At 35.1% G+C, this 24030-nt stretch overlaps 1 protein-coding gene across 4 annotated transcripts; it reads left to right on the top strand.

Annotated features, from left to right (window-relative positions):
• Nucleotides 1-513: 513 nt before the first annotated feature.
• On the top strand, nucleotides 514-23803 carry LOC120627626 ((11Z)-hexadec-11-enoyl-CoA conjugase). 4 transcript variants are annotated; one of them, XM_039895637.1, is made up of 7 exons: nucleotides 514-567; nucleotides 15773-16087; nucleotides 17652-17782; nucleotides 19885-20096; nucleotides 21700-21885; nucleotides 22761-22930; nucleotides 23456-23803. In XM_039895637.1, exons 2-7 carry the CDS (start codon nucleotides 15787-15789, stop codon nucleotides 23572-23574), a joined length of 1119 nt encoding a protein of 372 aa, XP_039751571.1. In that variant the 5' UTR covers nucleotides 514-567; nucleotides 15773-15786; the 3' UTR covers nucleotides 23575-23803. The 4 variants fall into 4 exon arrangements, with proteins under 4 accessions (XP_039751571.1, XP_039751570.1, XP_039751572.1 ...); XM_039895636.1 differs by having other exon boundaries at nucleotides 516-739; XM_039895638.1 differs by lacking the exon at nucleotides 514-567 and adding an exon at nucleotides 757-832.
• The last annotated feature ends 227 nt before the right edge of the window (nucleotides 23804-24030 follow it).

The following is a 24030-nucleotide window of genomic DNA, read 5'->3' as shown; positions in this document are numbered from 1 at the left end:
TTTAATACCTGCCAATTTCGTTTAAATTAGAGATTTGTGTACTACAACAGGATTAGCAATGACACTAAGATCCCTACACCATAGCTTAACGCATAGATACTATCAAATTTCGTTTGGTAAAAGATTTATATACAACAGAATTACCACGTATATAACTGAGATCTCTACAAAAGCTGATTATATCGAATAGGCTGAAAATATTCTATTAAATTCTAGCTAAGACTCACAGTTATTACACAGAGCTTTGATAACATGATAACTATTCATGAAAACAACTAAAAAAACTCATTAAATTTTTAGTCCATCGAGATAATGCTGAGAAACATAAAAAATATCGCGACAATAAAAAGTATCGCGACAAATAAATATCTCCGGAACGATAATCCGCTGTGTAGCTTTACCAAGACGTGTTAACTATCGTAGCTAGGTACACAATGTTTGGACAGCCCCGACCCCATCCCATCAGTGCCGCACGAGTCCAGGCCACCACAACAATACCAGTCCACCATAGAACGTCGCGCGCGCCGCTGGTATCGTTCCACCCACTGCACATTAAACCCGCGATCTGTACGTACCACCATGACTAATCGGTTCCGCGGTTTTCCATGAACGTTTTCGTACTCCAACAGTTGTGTAAACACTTCAATGACATATTTTTTTAAACATTTTATACAGCTATTTCGTCAAGTGTATCTTAGATAGTGTGTGTCAAGGTTCGTTAGGTCGCCGAAAGTTTGAGGTACCTACCTGCCTATTGTTGTTTTGCTAGAGTGCGCCGGAATTTAACGTTTGTTGCGAGGGAAAAAAGCGTGCATTGATAATAACTGAATAGGTACGAGAGAAGTTTTTAATGAATTCGCTTGATAAAAATATGAGGTCATCAATTATTTAATGTGTTTGTTATAATCGTACCGCATCAAAATCGTAATAGGTATATATATGATCCCATATGGTGCGGCTTTGTTTTTCAGAACGTGATATTTCAGAATCTACAAATGCGATCGACTTGAAATTTTGTACAGTTATAAATAAAGCTTGTTTATTGCCAATAGTAAAAAAAAATTATGAGATTATTTATTGTCTTCATAAAATATAAACCAATTTCGATTGACTTTTTTTTATTTGAAATTTATTGCAGTAGGTACTCCTAACTCTATATAGTAATCCTATGTTTATTATAATTTTGTGAATATCTGTCGTATAGAAATTTTGTTGGGAATTGAATGTTCATAAAGTTCTCTTTAAGTATTTTTTAAATGTTTATTCGACGTTTGCTGCGTTAATTGTGGACCGATTTTGAAATATGTTTATAATTTCAAAGTGTGTACTCTCAAAATTGTTTCCGACTCGACTGCATTCGATTTCCGTCCTCACCATCTGATTTGGTGAGCCCATGAAAATCGAGAAATCTTATAGTCATGAGAGTTTGTCGAACATTCTCAAATCAAATGAAATCAATTAATGGCTTACGTGTCTCTCAATATGGGTTCATTGGTGCTGGGTGTTTTTTATGACTTTGTTTTTGTAACGAAGAAGGTAGGTATCTCTCGAGCTACAAAATAATAAATAATGTACTCACATAGAGAACAAACGCTTTTTAATGTGCCTAAGAGTATTTGTTTATACAGTTGATTATTACGATGAAGGTACAAAAGTATTTGGGTATATTTCCACTGTTTAATGTGACTTCTGATAATATGGATAAATAATTATGTATTATGAAATAGATTTATTCCTTTGAGAATGAGTGGATAAATCACTGGATATTATCAAATGTGTAAGAACCGAAGAGATAAAAATTTAATTTTATTTAAAGGATTTGTAGGTACATAGTAAAATTAAGGGGCTTTCTATTGTCTACTCTTCCCGGCTTTGATTAAAATAATAATGTTTCTAACTGCTAGAGTTGCAGTCGCATACAAAATCTACCATACATAAGCATGTACCTCTTATTATTCTTATGGGTTAATCAGTGGTTCAAACTATCATAAATCAGTCAGTTAGTCAGTTAAACAGCCTTTCAAACAATTAGTCAGTCAGTCGTTTATTAGTTTTATTTACTTAAAATTTATGAATTATAAATAAATTTACATTATTACTTATTTATAAATTTTTATATTTAAATTTTAAGATCTTAAGAAAATTTATGTTTTCAATTTTGGGTGAGGTTGTATCTCTCGAGTTTCTGTTGATTGCTTGAATCCGTGAATCTCTGTAACTACCAGTCGGAAAAATTTGCATTTGAAAGCCAAATTAGTCAATGAAGCTATATTATAGGCCATAAAACTTTAATTTACCGCTAAGGGGGGTAAAATAGGGATAGAAGTTTGTACGAGAGCCCTTTATTTTCCAAGTTATATCAATAAAAATTGGAACCCATGAAAAAAAGTTTATAGGCTTTTTAATATTACACTATGACTCAGGAGTCGCACAGGCGGGCGATACAACGCGGTTGGTAGTAGGCTGAAAGTTTTTGTGTGACTTTACTTATCAGATGTTGTACCGGACGCACTCCCGGGGAGCCACTTGAATATAATATGTCTAGTATATTATTGATAAAAGCTTCCAGGCAACCTTACTTCTTAGGGAACGTGTCATACAACACTAATAAAGTCTTAGTAGGTATTAATTGGAATTCCCTACAAAAGAACTTTGTCTAGCACCGTACGTCAATCGGTTGATGATGAAGATGATGATGATCTAGGTAGCCGTAAGCCTAGCTGTTGCCCGCGGCTATGCGTCTATTTTAATTCAATTTATTTAATAAATATATAATAGAATGGTCAATACCATTCTATTATGTAAAATAAACTTTTATGCTGTAAATAATAATTTTCGCGATCCTGTACCAAATCACTTATCAATATATCACACGTGCCGCGACCTTGAGCATGCGACACTAGCACTAAATGATATCATCCGAGTGAGTACACAATAAATTATATCAATGTACATACATACATCTTAACTTGTACATTGTTAATTACGAGACAAGACATTACGTAACCGCCGAGTTCACTAGTGATTCGTCCCGGCATGACATAACACTTTGTGTTGTAAGGGAAATCCCTACTTCATATTAAATACTAACGTAGACCGCGATTGCGTGCGCGTTTTCTTACGGTTTTTTAACAACGCCTTGGGAACCGTCAGCTTTACCGGGGTAAAAAATCCTTTTGTCCAGATTTTTTGGATGTAAACTATAATTTTAGTTGCTATTTACAAATCCCCGGGAAATTTACCCTGTTGCTATTCCGGGATGAAAGTATCCTATGTCCATTTCATGGATGCAAGTTAAATATTAGTTATAGTTAAACATAGAACTAGTAGTTTTAATCATAGTTTACGAGCATTTAATTTTTCTGCTTGTTTCTGTTTCGGTATTTGTTGTTATTGTTTCTATTTCTCTTTTTTTCACTCACTTTTAGAATGATCGGTTCCTAAGCGATATTAGCATGTAGTGTTTACCTTTAAATAATTTGCATACCCTGTGTTATGTCAATACAAAAAGGATTATTTTATGTAAAATCGCTGGGTAACCCAAATAAGTAAACAAATAAAAACTATGTGCAAAATTTGATTAAAATCAGTGTAATAATTGAACTGATCATAGATAACAAATAAAAAGACACTCTATCGCATTTATTATATAAGTTTGAATTCTTAATTGTGCTGATTGTTGTCCTCAAATTACAAAGTCACAAAGAAACGAATTGGCGTTTTTTTTAGTACGAAGATAGTTCATTGGTTGGAGAGTAGTTAAAGAAGGCTACTTTTCTTGCGGAAAAATGCACGTATTATATTATATCTAAATCTTATTTCATTTATGCCATCAAAAAAAGACCTTCGTCCAGCAGTCGCCGTCAATCGGTTGATATTATTAATCAAAAATATTACATCTTATAACGGTGAAGGAGAACATCGTGAGGATTCTCCATAACGTTTGATTATCTCGTCTTTTTCTAGTGACGTAAGGCGAGAAACGGGTAGGCATCTTTCTCTCGTTGCATGCCGTTCAGTAATCAAAAGGTCCTCTAGACCATGTCTGGGCCAACAGATTGTAGAGTACGTATCACTCAAATATATCCCAGAGCGATAAGACATAACTTATTTTTAGAGATATGAATCCTTAGGCTTACAGTAGTGTCTGATGTGCTTTGTATAACTACGCACTGGTTGGGTTCGTCCTGTGACTCCTGGGCAGGTACCAAGTTAGTAAAGTTACTAAGTACTTAAGATGTCTGATTTTTATATAATATTTTGTAGTATATTACTCCGAAGCCACCACCGCCAACTTTACCACACACACACAGTTTACAGTATCAGACACTTTCCACGAACCAGAACTTTTATCAGACGCTTTAAAGTACCACAGAAAATAAAGGATCTTTACTTATTTCTGATTTGAAATACCATGTAAACTCTGTATTTATATCATTCGTATTTATGTCATGTCAAACCAATTTGTCAGCGCACGCGGATAAAGCTCAGTGATAAATCAACACGTTACGCTTTCTTCTGGCTTGCTTTTCAAAGACTTTTTTCAGGCTAGACTTTTAGCTTGATATCTTCTAAAAAAATCTCTAATAAAATAAAGCCTCTGGCTACTTCTGTATAAAATAGCTTTCTATTTTTGAAAAAATTATTAAATTAGCTTCAGTTTTTTTAGAATTTATCGATATTTTACATTTTACGTAGTTAAAAGTTCTATATAAAATATAAGAATATATCTACTAACTACGTAACAAGTAGAAAAATCTGTCAAATGCGGCGCGAATACTCAAATTGTTGTGGCCAACAAGGAAATTCAACATGCTGGTAAAACATTGCGCCCTCACAGTAAATCTTCAAATCCTGTTACGCTGACTGACTTGAGTGACGGAATAAATACAGCTAACCGCTGAAAATGGAAGTAGAAACTTCGGCAACACAATATTTCTCGGAAAATGGATATAGAAATTTAGACACAATATTTCTCATATAGCTTAAATACTTATAATTCACGTCATAATGTAATGCTTTGTTGAAATGGGATATGAATATGGGTTCATGAAAATTCAGCATAGTTCCCTTGGGAGATTGGATGAAAGTTTTTGACGATTGAACACCATAACTCCGTCAAAAATTAACTGATTTTATTAATTCTCTTTACAATGGAAATTATGGGATGAAAATTATTGGAATTAGAGGACCAGAAAAGAACTTCTTAGCCCTCAGCAGGAAACCCCTCACGACTTGGATCAACGTTGGTTACTTAAACTAGGCCATACAATGTTCTAGTCATTTATGATAGAACATTAAGTTGAAACTCGAGTAGGTCCCTCGGACGGTCGTGTGCGATTGGCGATGATGTTTGCGTTATTGAAGGTTTCAAATAGTGAATGATTGAGCTCCAAGAGCAAGAATAGATTAAAGTATCATTCGCGCACAGCTCAGTCCTTTGTTATATATGTTCGACGAAGTTGCCTCGCTATCTTTACTAAGATTTTTACAAATAGGCTTAGCATACCAATTTATTCAAGCTGAACACAATTAAGCTATGAAAAGATTGTTTACATTATAAAACCGGTAAAAAATTGACCATATCGGCCCTTAAAATTCCGTAGTAAACTACGGCATGTTAAGGGAAAGAGAGAAAGATTAGCAACATTATTTGTATTAGCAACAGTAATACAGATTACTATATTTGTAAAAAATCTTTAAGGTGGGAAGCTCATTTATTGAGGAATTTTGTAGACTTTGTTACGCAAGTGGAAACCGTAGGGGACCGGTAATTCCTATCCCTTCTTCCTAACTTATATTATAAATGTGAATGTAAGTTTGTTTGTTACGCTTTCACGCAAAAACTACTGAACCGATCATCATGAAACTTTGTACACATATTCCTGAAGGTATTAAAAATAATATGGGATTCTCTTTATACCGAAATTAAGCTCAGTTCTTTTGGGAGAGGGGGCAACATAACGCCGTCAAATGATAACCGATTTAAATAATTACTTACTTTTCTTATATAAGAATACACAACTTAAAAATTTCAGTAGAATTACTCCTGAATTGAATGCCACATGTCTTTCTAAAAACAAAAACAAACGCAGACGAAGTCACGGGCAACAGCTAGTATAATATAAAACGAAACCTATGCAAAACAAGGTTGCATACTTTTCGTTTCGGTGTTAAATATACCTATAAAGTTAGCAATTATAACTGGCAGCGTCGGTTGTGTTTTGTACGTTGAATATGGGGGAATCCAATTTACTTAGATATGAGAATTTTTAGATAGCCCAAGGATTCTGACGTCGAAATACCTAGTAACTATTACAAGTATTATCATTTATGGATATGAAGTTGGTTTATTCTTTTTTCAAATCCTATTATAAGCGGAATGCTACACTCTGCCCGTTTGGTATCGCGTGCCCGTTATGTTCGAATTTCCATTGATAACTATTTTGTATTTTACAATAATAGCATTTAATTATCGCCAACATAATTATCAGTGTATAAAAAGTTAAGAGACATGTAAACACATTTGATAACAATCGTTAAAGTCCGTAAACCAGCATTAAATCTGGTGATGGGTCTCTCCTCCAAAACTCGCTATGTCATGAGAGGTTTATAACCAGCAGTAAAGATGATGATAATGGTTCAGCAGCCTAAATAGAGCTATAGAGCTCACGCGTGCTGCTCAACAACTATAAAGATTAATTCATCATCATCATCAAATCGACCGATTGACGTCAATCGGTAGATGTGTCTTTTGTAGGGCGTCCCAATCTCCACGATTCTGGGCCGTTTGTATCGAACGGCTCCCTGCGTTTGATGTCGTCTGTCCACATGGTTTGGGGTCGACGAACGCTGCGTTTACCGTTGCGGGGTTGCCACTCCAACACCTTGGAACCCCAACGTTCATCGGTTCTCCGAGTATGTGCCCTGCCCATTGCCCCTTCAGCTTCGCGACTCGTTGAGCTATGTTGGTAACTCTAGTTCTTCTACGGATCTCCTCATTTCTGATTGCATCACGTAGAGATACTCCTAACATAGCTCTTTCCATCCTCGCTGAGTGACTGTAGGCCTTCTTATGAGGCCCATTCTATCAAATAACCCAGCAATTGTTTTGGTTTTTTTAATCCCGCGGCATCCGTTAGTTTTCCCTGGATATAAAAGCAGCCTTTTATTGCGTGGAAAAAGTGGCCAACACACGTACTTAAACTTAGAAGGAAAGCAGAGATATCCTCCACGTGGAAGTTCTAGTATTCCGCATAATTAAAATATTTTAACAAGATAAAAACTGTGGACCTACCAATATTCAAATTCGTTCCGCGCGAATAATTAAACAAGATTAGAAACGAGGATTTCCTCTAAAAATACACTTTATTAAATTTTTAAAGGAAAAATAAATAATTTGTGTTTCAGTAATTTTGTAAAGTGGATAATACGGCTTCTAATAACAATAACTTGATATATGCCAGATATTTTACTAAATTGATTTGCTTTCTTACAAATGTGCTAATAATTCTAATTTAATTTATTGAATGTAATATAATATCATGATATAATGAAAATTATATTTGGCTCGATGTTGCCCGCGTTCATTGTCCGGTATGGTTTTTTTTTTATTCCGTGGGAACCGTTTGTTCACCTCGGATAAAGAGTAACCTATGATACTGTCCGTTCTAGCAACTAACTCTTTTTGAGTTAATTAGTTGCTTAGTTAGAGCGCTAAGGAAAAATAAATGTACGGTTTTATTTGCGATACACTGAAGTCTTGTATTGAGGCTAAGACGGCGCAAAAATATGCACCTCTTGATGCCTTGTCTTTGATATTAAAGTCATTATCACTTATAATATGGAAAAATTCATGTTACTTTTCGAGTATACAACGTATAAACTTCACAGGCTAGAGGTACATTATGTACTGTCTCTGAGACTTATCTGTGATACCGAAAACCTAATGGTTTTCGAGTAAACCACTGCCATAGCTTTTCCTGAAAGAAATCAGATACAGCCCTAACATCACATGCAAAATTAAATCATGTGATTCCTGTCACTATTAGGTACGCGTCGCGTAGGGTAAGTACTATGCGCGTGTCGGTCTTTTATTTTCAATAGGGTTGTCATAAGTACACTAAGAATGTTTTGAATTTGTCTGTATAGAAAAATAAATAAGCTTCTTTTGATTCAATATTTTTACAGGGTGATTTCTTATGCAATATACTTATGCATCCTTCCACATTATTTCGTAATTCGGTTAGACGTCGTATACGTAGGCATTCCTAAACAATGTGACCTGTTGTTTTATAGTGTACTTTGACTTTTATTACCGTGACCAAATGGTAGCTCGTGTTTATCGATCGCGCTGCTTGCTGATCTTTGATAAAGTCCTGCAAGTTTACAATACGTCGTAAATTTAACTGTTGACTATCTTACGCACAAAGGTTTGTTCATTGTTTTAACTCGGATATCATATACAACCTACGTCTTTATACATCGAGTGTTGGTATAATGTACCTACTTTATGGAAAAAAGTTTTGCCAATTTATCACACATCACTATGAATTCATGAATGAATACTCTTTTATTGTACATGAAAGAGAAAGTAGTAACAGAGATATATAAGCAGACCAAGAGCGTACGATTTGGTTAACATTATCCATAATGGTATGGAAATTCCCTACAAATGTGTGTCCAACGGTGGATGTCGATGGGTTCATATGATGTAGCTCCGAAACAGTTTTAGAATCACTAAGAGTACAGACTTGACCTTTCAAAAATTCTCAAAAGTTTTTCGTTACCCCTGACGCAAACACGACAAAGTGTTATAAATTTGACGTGTCTGTGTGACTTTCTGTAGCCCCTAAACGGATGAACCCATTTTGGTTGTTTTTTTCTATGAAAAGGGAACAAGTCGGGGGTGTGCTTAGCTAGGTTCTATGAAAAAAGAATAAATTAATAATAAAATTTTAAATTTATATACCTCGTTATATTTTGAGACCATAAATCTTTAAAGTTTTGTAAAGTAAAGTTATATACGTTTGTCTCTCGTAAAAATTCTTTCTTGTGTACCTGTACAGCACGAGCCTATTGATAGAGTTACCCAGGAAGGTTTTATTTATTGTAGTTATAATTGACGGAAGCAGATGGCCCGACTGGGAAACTATGAACTAAGCAAAACTTCGCAAGAAACACCACCTATAATATAGAGTGCCTTAAAGCTTTGGTTTGAAGCCGCATGCTTCTGTAATTACACCGGAAAATATAACCTACAGACCGGAACACGGCAATGCTCCTTTGCGGTAGAAATAAGAATGGTAGTAGTACTTCCCCCGTCGAGCTCTGACACAAAATGCCTGCCTACTTTTTTTTGTAATTTTCCTTACAACGTCGTAGTTCGGACCGAACTACTACTCAGTCATTAACTAAGTACCTAGTGTTAAGATGAAATTGATTAAAAAAAAAGGATTTCAGCGACAGTCCATAAGAACAACTAGTGTTTAGAAATTACGGGAGCCCCTTCATATTCAATCTGTGAAGCCTTAGAGGTAATCATTACGACAGAAGGCCTTATGACGAGCAAATTAACAACCAAAGCCATATAAACGGTATAATTTGGTAACATTTTCTCTACGAATTCTATTTTATGCCTAGTTGCCTGAATTTTTAACCCTAATGACTCGGTCAGCAATATTAAATATACCACAAAGCAAGTCAAACGTCAAATCCGTTTGTCCTAAAAAGTCATCCATCCAGAGTAGTATAAACGTTGCTTAACCAATGCAATCGACTGATTTGGTATATCGACCGGACCGGACCACTCTCAATGTCTTTATAATTCTATTCCTAGAAAATAGGACCTGGACATTTCATTTGATAACAAATTTGATACATTGTCTGCCTGTCGTAGTAGGTACGTAGGTATATATTTTTGGTCGATCCTGCTATAGAATGTTCATGACATGTCAGAAACTAACAACTAATGAATGCTGCGTAGAAACTTGAAAGAAACCTTATCATAGTACCTATAAGAAAACTAAAATATTTTCATTGTACAAAAAATTAGAGACGTTAAGAAAATTAGGCGGATTTTCCCGCCTTTCCTTTCTTTCCCATATTTCTTCAGCGCGATGGCGTATTAAAAGCTATGTTGAGTGATGTTCGAGTTTTTTCATGTTTTCACTAATGTTCTATTATGTACGCTATTGAGTGATTTTACTTGATCTCAGATCGAAAATTCAGGATTAAGTTGCCACATACTCGTAACTCGCGTTAAAGTATATGCAGCTTTTATTTTTTGTCGGAATGTTCAGGTCGCAATGAAGGCCTGGTCCGGATTCTAGTTTTATTGATGTTCCGTTTATTACAGTCTTCCATGCTGTTCTGCCCTGTCTAATAGAACCTGGAATAGGGACAAGCCCTTAGCCTCAAAGTGAGGGTGAAATAAAATGAATTTAGGTATACAAACAAAAAAACGATTAAACCAGAGAATAGAATAACAAAATATATAACAAAAATAGGCTAAAAAAATTCTGTGCAATTTATTCACACACGGCAGAAGTGCAACTTCTGAAAAGTAGCCTACGCGAGATTGAGGTGGATGTAGAGTATCAGAACTATTAGGATAAACGTAAGGTTTATTATTTAGTTTCCATGGGAACTAGAATAGGTAAAAAAATGTATAAAGTTTTCTATCTCACTCTATCCTATACATTTAAGTGTCCGTGTCTCAATGGCCTTATTTTTTTGTTTGATTGAGTTTGAAATCACAACGATTCTAAAGAAGTTTCACTTCAAAAGCAATCACGATCAGGCAACATAGCAGAGGATAGTTTAGGAGAAACAGATACCGATTAGGAAACGTAAGATACCTAACAGTCTAAAGGTTAGCCTGCTACATTTTTAGACATCATTATCAGTATCAACCAGGAAGTGGCGAACATTTAATTTCATGAAATCTTTCTTCTTTATGCCTAACCTGGTGAGATTACAGTCACAGCTAACTTGTAGTGGAAAAAAAAGAGACCCATTTTATGTATACAACGAACATCGCCTAGAAGAATCTCTTATTGGCCTACAGTCGTGTAGCATGTTGTCATCGACGGATATGTCATAGGACACGGTATAGCTAGAACTACTTTGGCACCGATGCCGATAGAAGCTAGTGACTCAATGTTAGGTGTTCATGGTTAAGTTTATCCTTGTGTCAATGTTACTAAGGCATTGCTTCGAACAGATTTCAATGTTTACTTTCTTATCAGCAACTGCATTTTAGATACTGATTTTATCTATACGTATTGACATTATGTTAGCGGATAAGTAGAAATTAATCTTTACGGATTAGTTTTAATAGGCATATTGTATATCTATATATAAAAATATTATGTTGGTTTGTGTACGCTTCAAAAACTCAAAAAGTTCTGCACCGATCGAGCTGAAATTTTAGCATGATATTTATATATATATATACGCATCAAAGATTGTTTTTATCTATTTTTCTCAACCATTCAATCACAATGTGCCGCAGCGAAGCGTAGCAGGGTACAGCTAGTATTGTATAAATCTAAGTTCCTATATGTAGTATGTATGTACCATGGAAGTTGTAGATTTCGAAAACTTTAACTAGTTGATAAATATCTCAAAAGAGAGCATTCGCATAAGGAAGCTTAGATTAAAAAATCTGAGGATGTAATAAAAAGCAATCATGGGACCCGCCGACAGAAGTGTAAACTATATAGGTACATTTATACATCCTATTGCCATCGTCGCCAGTTCGGCGCTACACATCACATTAGCATGTCGCTTGTCAGTTACGCGACCCATATACTTTACCTACTCGAAAATGATTAGTGGAAAAACCATCGCCTATAACCAGAGCAACACATCGCCGGACAAGAAACACGTTATACAAATTTCGGCCATATATCCATCAACGTAGGTGTTAAGCTTCATGTGCCTGTAACAAACAGCAATCCAGCTTTGCGGCAACAATAATAATAAATAATAAATATACTACGACAATACACACATCGCCATCTAGCCCCAAAGTAGCTAGCTATGTGTCTAGCACGATACCCCGCTCGGAGGACTTTGCCACAGTTAAGGCTGTACGGCACTTATCAGAAAGTTCTGTAACAGATCTTACGTTTTGTACAACGAACTCAAAATACTATTCGTTGGTTTTGTAATTATATGACCGAGCGAAGGGAAGCCAAAGTAGCCTTTTCTGTAACTTTATTAACTTTAAAGTCTAAAATTAATCAAGCATGCTAGAATATAAGGAATTAAATTCACATGTCAATTCCATAGCGATTTGTACACTAGCGACAAACGCTAAACACTCAATCTGCAAATAAAGAATTGCATTTAACCTTATATTCCGTTGTCTAGCTGATGAATATTTTTTTTGAATATAATACACATAAATACTTATAATATAAAGATAAATACCCAGACACTGAAAAACATTTATTCAAAACACAAACATTTTCCAGCTGTGGGAATCGAACCCATAAATCAGAAAGTAGGGTCGCTGCCCATTGCGCCACTCGGCCGTCATATAAATATGACTTACTTATATTCCTTCCTTCCTACGAGTTCAGCCACAAAAAGTTGGTACTAAATCACCCAAAAGTCTTCAACTATACAGCTCCTTAGATATGTACTTGGAAAACTACACACGCTCATTCATGCTCCAAAGTTAGCCAACAATGAGATAGCGTTAATACAAGTTGAACACCTGCGAGAGAATTACGGCTTATTTTGATAACGGGCGATAATAACTATGAATAATATTTCAGAAGATTATCTTTCATTAACAACCCCTTCAGTTCAATAGCAATTTGTGACTCATGCCAACTTATCGTAGAACGTTTATCGTCTCACATTTGTTTATATACAAAGCAAACTAACTTACACTGGCATCGCTTCCCATTAATGAGACACTGGTACCAATCCAGCTGCAAAATTAACTAGATTGGTAGATCTGAAAATATATCTGAATTGAGAACGGTCTTTTGTAGTTGGTTAAAAATGGTGCTGTCTATTACCACAAAAAAATAGTGAAACAGTCCTGTTAATTAAGTTTAGTTAGAGACTAAGTAAAGATTTTGTCTACAACAGCATTGGCACCTACATTTCTGAAATGTAACTCTAGGACTCTGCTTCTCTCGGTGAAAAATCACGTTGAAATATGACATATGTATAGAATAGATATTATATGAACGTAAATAAACTTTTTTCTGTGCAAACTTATTCTTCGTGTATGCAGCCCTATCAAAATGCACTTTGATACTGAGAAACTACACATACTTATGTCTAAAAGGAGATAAAGTTTTACGAATTGAACACCTGTGATGACTAACTTTGATATAGGATGATAATGGCTATGAAAAATACCTATATCTATTTCAGAGAGTTATGTTTCATAACCAAGCCCTTTAGTTCGGTAACAAAGTATGACTCAAACGAATCGCAGAACATTTGTCGGGTAGGGGATCGGAAGTTGGATCAGAAAATAAATTATAGTTTTAAAAATTATTTTTAATATCCTGCAGCAAATAGCTACTCAATCTTATATATATATAATAAAGTCTCGAAACCCGTAACAAAATTCCAAAACCACAATCTATACTTATAATAAAACTGTAACTGGAAGATTTGAAAATTTTGACAGGGGGATGCTTTATTATGCTGAGTCCAAAACAGATTTTTATTTAACAATAAGTTTCCTTCGGAAAATGGGATGGAAGTTTTTATCAATTTTACTTCATAGCTCCGTTAAATTTTAACCGATTTTAATAATTCTTTTTTTATTTGAAAGCGTATACCAAGTATGTATTCTGTAATTTTAAGGAAGATCTGATAAATATTCATTAAGAAATTTTAAATATTAATTAAGATTTGAGATAAAGGGCATTAATCTCTTCACTTGATATAAACTATATTATATTGTACTGGAAAAACACCACTAAATGGATGAAACAGGGGTTGGAGTGTATGAAAGTTTTTATATTCTAACTATGAGCCACATTTAATATCTGCGGTTACATTAATATTATTTTAAAATAAAAAAAAACTTTAAAATTGTAAATAGGAGGAAAAACGCTAAATATGTTATATTATATTGTACTGGAAAAACACCACTAAAGGGATGAAATCTGGGTTGGAGTGTATGGAAGTTGTATATTCTTACTGTAAGACACATTAAAAACCTGCAGTTCCATTTATATTATTTTAAAATAAAATAACAAAAAATTGGAAATAGAAGGAAAAATGCGAACGACTATCAGCATTAACAAGGATAACCTTGTAATGACGATAAACAGGATATGGAAATAAACCCGGCATGTCGATAGGGGATATTTTTAAGTAAAATATTTTTGGTAATAATATCACAAAAGCCTGATTCCACCAACAATTTGTATGAAAAATTCACACGCAAAAATGAATAAAAACTCAAGGTACAACTTAAGCTGAAATAGCTGAAATAAAATAGTTAGTATTAGTGCAAAAAGGGAAAAGTAAAGTTTTTTTTAATCCTACTCCTGGACACCGTAATGGTAGTACAGTAATATGCTGCCACGATTGGCTCTAATGTATTCACGTTTCGTGACTAAATACCATTACTTCTTCCACTTACACGATTAAAAAACTACTGAATAAGTTCTACAACATGTAACGAAATTACGAAATACTGTTGAAGGGTGCATAAGTCTATTTCATAAGGAGTCACCCTGTACAAATATTATTTATTTTTCCATACAATCTAATTCAAAACATCATCAAAGTGTTTACTTATGATAACCCTATTGATGATCAAAGACCGACACGTTCATAGTAACTACGCTACGCGACGCGTACCTAATAAGGTGACAGGAAACCCTTGATTTTACTTTTACATGTGATGTTAGGGCTGTATCTAATTTCTTACAGTAAAAACTATGGCCATAGTTTGCTCAAAAACTATTAGCGTTTTTGTATCACAGATAAGTTTTGGAGACAGTTAATAATGTAGCGCTAAAGCCTCTGAAGTATTATTTCGATTTTCATTTACACGTTGGACTAGGCACCCAGCATGTTTACGAATGAGCCGAGCCAATCGTTCTGTCTTTGTCAGTAGGGTGGTAACTAGCCGCGGGCGAAGCCTCCCACCCGACCAAAAGAACTGTACCAGCAGAAGAAGGAGAAAGTTCCTGAATACTTTTAATGAGTTTTCAAGCGCCAAATAATCTGTAACTAAAGAATAAATCGAACGTTATGTCATTAGTTGCTTAAGTAATCTATCATATTCATTAGGTGGATTATCTGCAAAGACTAAGGAATTATTCCTTACTCATTGATTATCTGCCGATAGTGAAATTTGCCCGGAAACAACGATTCACACAAACGTTTATAAGCACACACAAAATACGTTATGTCATACACCTTCATAACAAATTCGGTGATTAGATAAGGTTAAGGTACTCACATGTTACTACGGCCGCCCAGTCACTAATTAAAACCTGCTATCAATTACCCGTGAAACGCAGTATGCCATCTAGCATACAGTATGGATCAAACACAATGGGTCTAAACTAAACCTAACCTTCTATACCTAACTTTTATGAGAGAGGAAGCCTGGGCTAGCGGGTCATTTTAATGGTGTCTACAATGATGACCTCAGTAAAAGATAGTTTAACTTCTCAGCCCCACACCTATTCAGTTAAAGATAATATGCTTAAGTAAATCGTCCAATTTAATGGATACATGTAGGGAAAATATTCTAATTTTGTATTACTTTCAGATTTAATCAGAAGAATGGCGCCGGCACTTCAGAACGTTGATCATTTCCTAGATGAAGATTCGCAAATTAAAATGAGACTTTTAGAAGATAGTTATAAGCTTGATAATGAAAATAATAACACAGATCTGAAACGAGAAGTAAATGATAAAATGAGTGGTGATATGGACTTCGATATAGTTAAATATGAAGCTATGGAATTTAGGGCGCAAATTAGATGGCCAGACCTAATAGTACAAGTCTCGTTACATTGCGTATCGATTTATGGATTTTACCTTATGATAACTAATCAAGTGAAATTTCTTACTACACTTTTTGGTAAGTACTGTAATACCTAAAATTTGATTTGTAGAATAATTCTACCGAAATATTGATTTTAAAATAAATAAATATAAAAATATGCCCTATACCGACAATAATCGAAATTAAATTCGATCTAGCTGCCACGTTTGCCTTATTTAACATATTATAAATGATACGAGTACAATTACCGCTTCAGAGCTAAATAAATTTTCTTAAGGGAAAAGGGAAATATTCAGTTCATGTTAATTACACTACATTCATCATATCAACCCTTTACCGGATCACAATAGGACACGGGTCGGGTTGAAGCCGTAGTCCACCACGCTGGACCAGTGCGGATTGGTGGACACACACACAGCATTTAAAATCGTTAATAAAAAAATAAGAAATCTTCTTTCATTCAATAAAGAAGTAAACAACAATTTATACAATAAGTGCAATAGCGTCGCAAATCGCAATCGGTCTCATAAAACAGAGTAGAGTTGCTAAGGTCATGTTGTTTTTATTAGAGGTAATGCTTTATAGAGGATGCAACGTTTGGTTTCAGTTCATTAATAAAATATATCTAATATCTGCTTAACGCAATAAAACTCTAAATTTTTTTTTACGTACTATTAGTATTTTAATAAGGCGGACTTTTACTTGTTTGAAATACGGCGTCTTTCTTTTGTTAAAAATAAGTTCTCCATGAATGATGCTTAAAAATTTTGCTAAAAATACTTACAAGGTATATTTATTTTCGTTTGTCGTGAACGCGAAAGTTCACACAAAAACCAACATTGAGAGACAACTGTTTGACATCTTGGCAATTGGATATATAAAGTCGACTAATTTAATTTAGTAATACACATAAAAATAGACTTAATGTTACTCGTTTTAGTGTTGAGAATTCAATAAACCTACTACCCATATATTTTTTCTTGTACTTGTGTTTGTCACCTAACTCCGAAACAGTTGAAAGATTTGTGTGATTTTTTTTGGTATATTCCTAAGGGTTCCTGGTAGGCTTGAAAATACAATTAGACCCAGTAGGTGGCGTCACTTTACCGGGTTATATGAAGTCTGCCGGATCCGGTAGTCTTTTATTAACGCTGCGCGCTTTAGTGTGTACGAAATTTAACCTAAAACATGGTGCTTAAAATTCAATTTTTCTTTTACGTTGTAGAAAATCGAAAATCGTAATCGACTTCCGATTAGGAGCGTACTTAACGTTAGCGTAGCGAGCGTTAATCTACTTAGAACCTAATAAATAAATAAAATAAATGACTAAAAGGCCACCATATATATTGGTGATAGCCTAGTGACTGAGACGTCGGCCTTTTTTCCTAGAAGACCGAGTTCGATCCCCCGCACGCACCTCTAACGTTCCGGAGCTATGTGCGTTTTAAGCAATCAAATACCGCTTTATACCCGCATGCCTTAAAGTTCTCTATAGCGTTCTCAAAGGAGTGTGAAGTCTAACAATGCCCAATGTCCTTAACCCTTTTCATTGTAAGAGGAGAACGGGGCCCTGTGGAAAATAATTAGGTGATTTGATGATTATATGATTAACTTATTTACTTTGTTTGTAATTTTACAGTATTCGCCACAATATATACGTCGGGGTTGGGCATAACGGCTGGAGTTCATAGGCTATGGTCGCATAGAGCCTACAGAGCGCGGATGCCTCTCAGGATTTTACTCGCACTACTGTTCACAATCACCGGACAAGTAAGTTTATGGTTTATTTTTCCTTTTCCTCATAAAGATAAGAAGTAATGCTTTAGTGGCTAACCCGTATAAATATGCATTCATTCATGGTTTGATAGAATTTCGTCTTCCGAAAATCTTCACTAATTGTACATATAGTAGAGAAGAGCGTGAACATCACCGAAAATACGGTCTGCATACCGTCTATACGTTAAATATAGAATTGATAAACTACTCTGGTTTTAAAGTCGGTTAAAAATTCGTTGCGTTACAACACTCAACTTAAAGTAACGAGCATAATATATACGTAGCTACGTCGTCGGGAATATTAGGGTCAATTACTCGAATTGACCTGCCATATCTGTTTGTATTTCTAGCTATTGTAACGTCTTTTAAATAGCAGCAATTTCGTATTTTTATATAAATATAGGTATTTTCAATGGCAAATAAAAAAATAAAAAAACTCTAGAACCCTTTCTAGAAAACATCTTTACCAACTAGCTTTATGTAATATACATTAATACATAAAAATCGGTTGATCGGTTTCAGAGGAGTGCGGACCACAAAACCATGACACGAGATTTTATTTATAAGATGAAAAACATCGTAACCTACCACAATTTTAATGTACATGTATCAAACGACGTTTTTGAATATATTTGCTTATACCAAAGTTCAATCATAAAGTATTATGATTTTTAAAACGTTTGGATGTATGGCTTGATAAATCAGTAAATTAAAGGAAAAAGTAAAAAGCCGACAACAAAACCAAACTTTCTGCACGATGTAAAACTACGAAAAGTACCACTTTTTGAGGAACTATATTAAAAACTAAAAGTGGTGATAAACGACTGGGTACGACTTCGACCTTGCTTTCGGGAAACACAATTATGTATCACTTGCTTTAATGGTAAAGTAAAATATCGCTAGGAAACTTGCACGCTCAGGCAGTCTTCGGGCTCTTCCATAATGTTCTAAAAGGCGTATGAACTCCACCAATCCGCCCTAGGCCTGCGTGGTGGGCTACGGTCTAAACCCTTCTGATTTTAAGAGGATATCGTGCCCTGTAGTGGGCCATATATGGATTGATAATGATAATGATGATAATTCAAAAAAAAAATTTAAAGTCCGCGATATAAAAACCAAAAGTCTTTTTATTTCTAGTCTTTTTTATTTGGTTCTGCTTTTTTATCGAGTGTTTATCCGTATATTATAAGTATTTATTTATATTAATTATTCATTAAAAATATTCATCAGTCATCTTAGTAGCCATAACACAAGCTGTGATTACTTTGAGGCCGGATGGCGATGTGTTTATTGTCGTAGTATATTTATTTATTTATTATTATTATTTATTTATTTGGTAACTAAACATTTTTGCATTAAATTGGCATTAAATGCCAAATTCCAAACTTTTCAAATATTTACCATTTTGTATTAAGTAAGATATAGCAACCCTAAAGGCAATAACCCTAGAGGACATCGACTTGACGTCGTGTGTACACAAAAAAACTACCAGTGCATTGGGGTATTTCAGTATTTATATTAAAACAAAACGATTGCTCCACAATGTTTTTATTAGAGCAAATACATTTAAAGCAAAAACTATTGGACATTATAGACATTTCTTTAAATTGAGTATTAGTGATACTTTTTCATGATAGCGGTTCTAGTACCCCTTTCCAACTAGCCTTATATATCATGGTATCATCATCATCATCATCATCATCAGTCTGTCAATCAATTAAATCTTATTGCATCCCATCGTTACCTGTTCTGATGATAACGGCAGTACTATAAGTTTTATTATCTTATATCTTTAAACGAGCAATTCTCCAATAATAAATACAATTATATTTTTTAATTTATATTATTTAATATATATGTAAATATATATATAATATATATATATATATATATGTATAATTGGAATCTCGGAATCGGCTCTATGATTTTCATGAAATTTAGTATACAGGGGGTTTCGGGGGCGATAAATCGATCTAGCTAGGTTTCATTTTTAGAAAATGACATTTTATTCATATTTTCCGGTAATAACCGATTTGGTGCAGACAAAGTTGCACTGGTCAGCTAGTATAGGTAATAAGAGAAGCTTTTATTTTCAGAGGGACATATACACTTGGGCCTTAGATCACAGGGTACACCACAAGTATACAGAAACCGTCGCAGATCCCCACGATATCAATAGGGGATTCTGGTTTGCTCACGTCGGTTGGTTGGTGCTGACGCCTCACCCGGCTGTGGAAGACCGACGAATTGCTCTGCGAAAAACCTCATTAGACCTCTTACATGATCCTGTTGTAAAATTACAAAAAAAGTAAGCCATAAATATATTCAAGGCTAGATTTACTAATACACGCAGACTATGTTTCGGAAAGTACCATATTATAGTTTTCAGTTCGAAAAAAATCTTAGCTTAAGATCCAAATACACACACACACGAAACAAGGAATAGGTCTTTCCATCTTATTAATACGTTTTTCTCTCAATAAATTTATTTTGTTATCACATTTAAAATATTACAGATATTTTTAATGCAAAAAATATCACCCAAACCATTTTGGCCATTTCCCCATGACTGTGTGAAGAAAGACTTTTATTAAACCACATTGCTAATATTGTTATGTTATTTGACGCAAGCGTTTCCACAACAACAATTCAAAAATATTCAAATTATTCACTGAAGCTATCTAAAAGCGATTCAACCTAAGTTACTGAATTATTTATGGCACCCTCTCGGAAACCTCCATTAACGAATAAAAAATTAACCTCAAAAATCGGAGCAGAACCGTCGTAGCAATTGATGTAAATACGAACATAAAAAAATTATATTACAAAATGCTCACAAGAAACGGTATTAGTATGGCCCTAAGCTCTCCATTCACAGGCAGTCTGTCGCAACAATCGACTGCACACAAATCGTAGCGATCTATCTCTTCCAATCTGCCGTCCACTCACATTCAATCGGTCGCTACGATCTATATAGCTCACTGACTCGTTTGCATCGCGATGAGGTATAACATACGAGTAAAGCTCCTGCAAGTAAAATGCCCCAGTCATTTACTTGTGTAAATAGCAGGTATGTGCATGTCACTAGCACATGAGATGTCTCTTAAAAAGTTCAAAGTTTGTATTAAACGTAAGCTTATAGAAAAGTCCTATTATAGTATAAAGGACTACGTAAACGACCAAAAAGCTTGGGTGTAAATTATTGTTCTAACCAGGTTGCTCTTCTAATAATTTAAAATGACATTGTGAGATGGTGATAACAAAAAAAAAAAAACACCCGGCTAAGTTTGTTGTGGGCTTCTTCTTAGACCGGGACGCATTTGGAACCCTCGTAGCTTTAGTTTTAAGTTTACGAATGTGGTTATCGCCATCATCTCACTACCGTGTAATTCTTATGTACGTATCAGAAGTGCCACCTGCGGGCCTACTTGAATAAAGATATTTTTGACTTTTGACTTTGACATGTCGCTGACATCAGTTACTTGTGCACGTAGCTAGAGTATCAGTAAAAGCATGAGTAATAAATAATATAGTACTAGTTTGCAATATATCCACGGAAAATATGTAAATGGTATAGAAACAGCATCACCAGCATCGGACGTCCACAGAGATTGATAAAGATATTTGGACATTGCGACGGATCGTCAAACGATGGATTGCCCTGTGAATGAACCGCTTTAGATTATTTGCGGGTTCTGTTGAACATTTTAACGTATATCGAAACTTGGATTCCAAAGCGAACGGCGAAATCAGCTCTAAGTAGACAGGTGACATTACGCGAATAGCAGAAAGCTACTGGACACAAGCAGTCAAAGACGATGGAATTTAAAAAAGATTTACTCCCAGCTTTAGGCGTCTATCGATTGATATGATGAGGATGATAAATTTAAGTCTCATATTATTGTTTACAGGTTCTTCATTCCTTTATTTTTGCTACTAAACGTGATATTACCGGTGGCAATCCCAATGTACTTTTGGCAAGAAACACTACTGAACAGTTTCGTGGTGAGCTTCGTGACGCGATTCACCATCACACTCAACATCGCTTTCTGCGTGAATAGCTTTGCACACATATGGGGCAACAAGCCTTACGATAGGTAGGTACTATTATTACAGCTTTTGCAGTAAAAATATTCGACGACAAACCGCAATGAGTTAAATTTGAAATGAATAAAACCCAATGATACTTAAAGGTTTAATTTTTTTTTTTAAGTATCATTGGGTTATATTGTCAAGAAATTCTCAGAACCTAGTAAATTCACTCCCTCAACCTATACACGTACCACTGTTGGGCACAGGCCTCCTCTCTCATAGGACAGATAATTCTTAGAGCATATAATAACCACGTTGCTTCAATGTGGGATGGTTAACGAATATTATCTCAAGTTGGTGATAAGAACCAGGACCAACGGCTTAACGTACTCCCCGAGGCACGGGGCTAGTAAAGGCTGTTTTGTTTGTTATGTCGCGTTGTTTACCTCCGTGCCTCGCGGAGCACTTTCTTTCTACCTATAATAAAAATTATCCCAAAAGAAACCGACTTTAAGTCACTACCTATAGATATAATTTCCCATAACGATTTTAAATTCAAGCGTCATGAGCAACAGACTCGCGGGAATTAGTAATTCATAGGATTTAAAAAAAATTTAGATAAACCTGACTTAAATCAAGTAATGCAATCCAATTTGAACAAATAATATAAATACGCATTCCCATTTACATGGATGCCATATTGTTTCCAAATATTTTAGTTTAAAAACCAAACTGAACCGAATTTGATGTTGCTATGGGAGCAATCTGCAACGATTGCTTTGAAATAAAAGTGATAATTTCTAAATCCGTTTTTATATGACTGAGTGCTGAGTTACATACAAAGCTACCGAATTTAGTATCTCCTCGTTTTTGGAATTGGTTAAAATAATTATAATTAGGTAATATCACGTTTATTGATGTGTTCTTCTTTGCTTAACAGATTTATAAGATCTGTCGAAAACAAGATGGTAAGCTTAGCCGCACTCGGGGAAGGCTGGCACAACTACCATCACGTGTTCCCGTGGGACTACAGGACGTCGGAGCTGGGAAGACTCAACGTGTCTACTAGTTTCATCGATTTCTTTGCTAAAATTGGATGGGCTTATGACTGTAAGATATAAAGAATCTATGAAAACAAAACTGTAATTTGTAAATTTCAATTAATTTCATTGCTAGGCATTGTCATCATCATAATATGAACTCATTACCGGCCCACTACGGGGTACGAATCTCCTCCTACAATGAGAAGTGGTTAAGGCCGTAGTCCAGCACGCTGACCCAGTGCGCGTTGGTGGTCCACAAACCTTTGAAAACGTTGAACTCTCAGGCTACACGTTTCCTTACGATGTTTTCCTTCACCGTTGAAGCAAGTGATATTTTAATTTGTTAAAACACACTTAACTTCGAAAAGAGGTGCGTGCGATTCGACCTTGGTCTCCGAAAGTGAAGTCGAGCTCCTACCAATGCGCTATCACCGCTTCACCATAGGTAGTAACGAACTCAAAAAGTTTATTGAACCAAGACAAACTACATATGTAAATTCTTTTCTCTAACTAAGAGGCCACTTTATGAACAACTAACTAATCAAACAGCTTTACTTGGGATGGAATAAAATTTTATTTATTTATTTTGCAGTAAAAGCAGCAACGTCTTTGATGATTATAAACAAAGCGAAGCGAAGTGGCGACGGCACTTTGGGGGAGACGGAGGAACCCGATCCAACATCCACTTCAGACAGCCGAAATTGGGATTAAAAACTAATTTCTAACATAAAGAAGGGTATCTTAAAATAAATAGTTTAATATAATATAAGAACTTAGTTACGCGACGATCACTTGTTTTTATTTTCGCTGGAGTTTAGTAGACTATATATAGCAAAATGAGCACCGCCCCTAGATGACTGATTTGAGCACTAAGACAAAACTGATTCAAAATTCAAAATTCATTTATTTCAAGTAGGCCTAATATAAGCACTTTTGAAACGTCAAGTCTGTCTGTTTGTAGTGACTCTACCACCGGTTCGGAAGGCAGATTCTACCGAGAAGAAGCCGGCAAGAAACTCAGCAGTTGCTCTTTTCCAACATCAAAAATTTACATTTTACATTTTAACATTCATTTTTCTATCTTGTGAGAGATGAAAGCGGAGCCGGATGCTTCCAAGCAACCTTGTCATTCGTCAAGTTAACGACCACCACTTTGGGGTATCGTAT

Source organism: Pararge aegeria, chromosome 11 (assembly GCF_905163445.1).
Source record: "Pararge aegeria chromosome 11, ilParAegt1.1, whole genome shotgun sequence".
Lineage (NCBI taxonomy): Eukaryota > Metazoa > Arthropoda > Insecta > Lepidoptera > Nymphalidae > Pararge > Pararge aegeria.
Note: the sequence above shows the minus strand (reverse complement) of the source record. Positions and strands in the feature narration are given on the sequence as shown.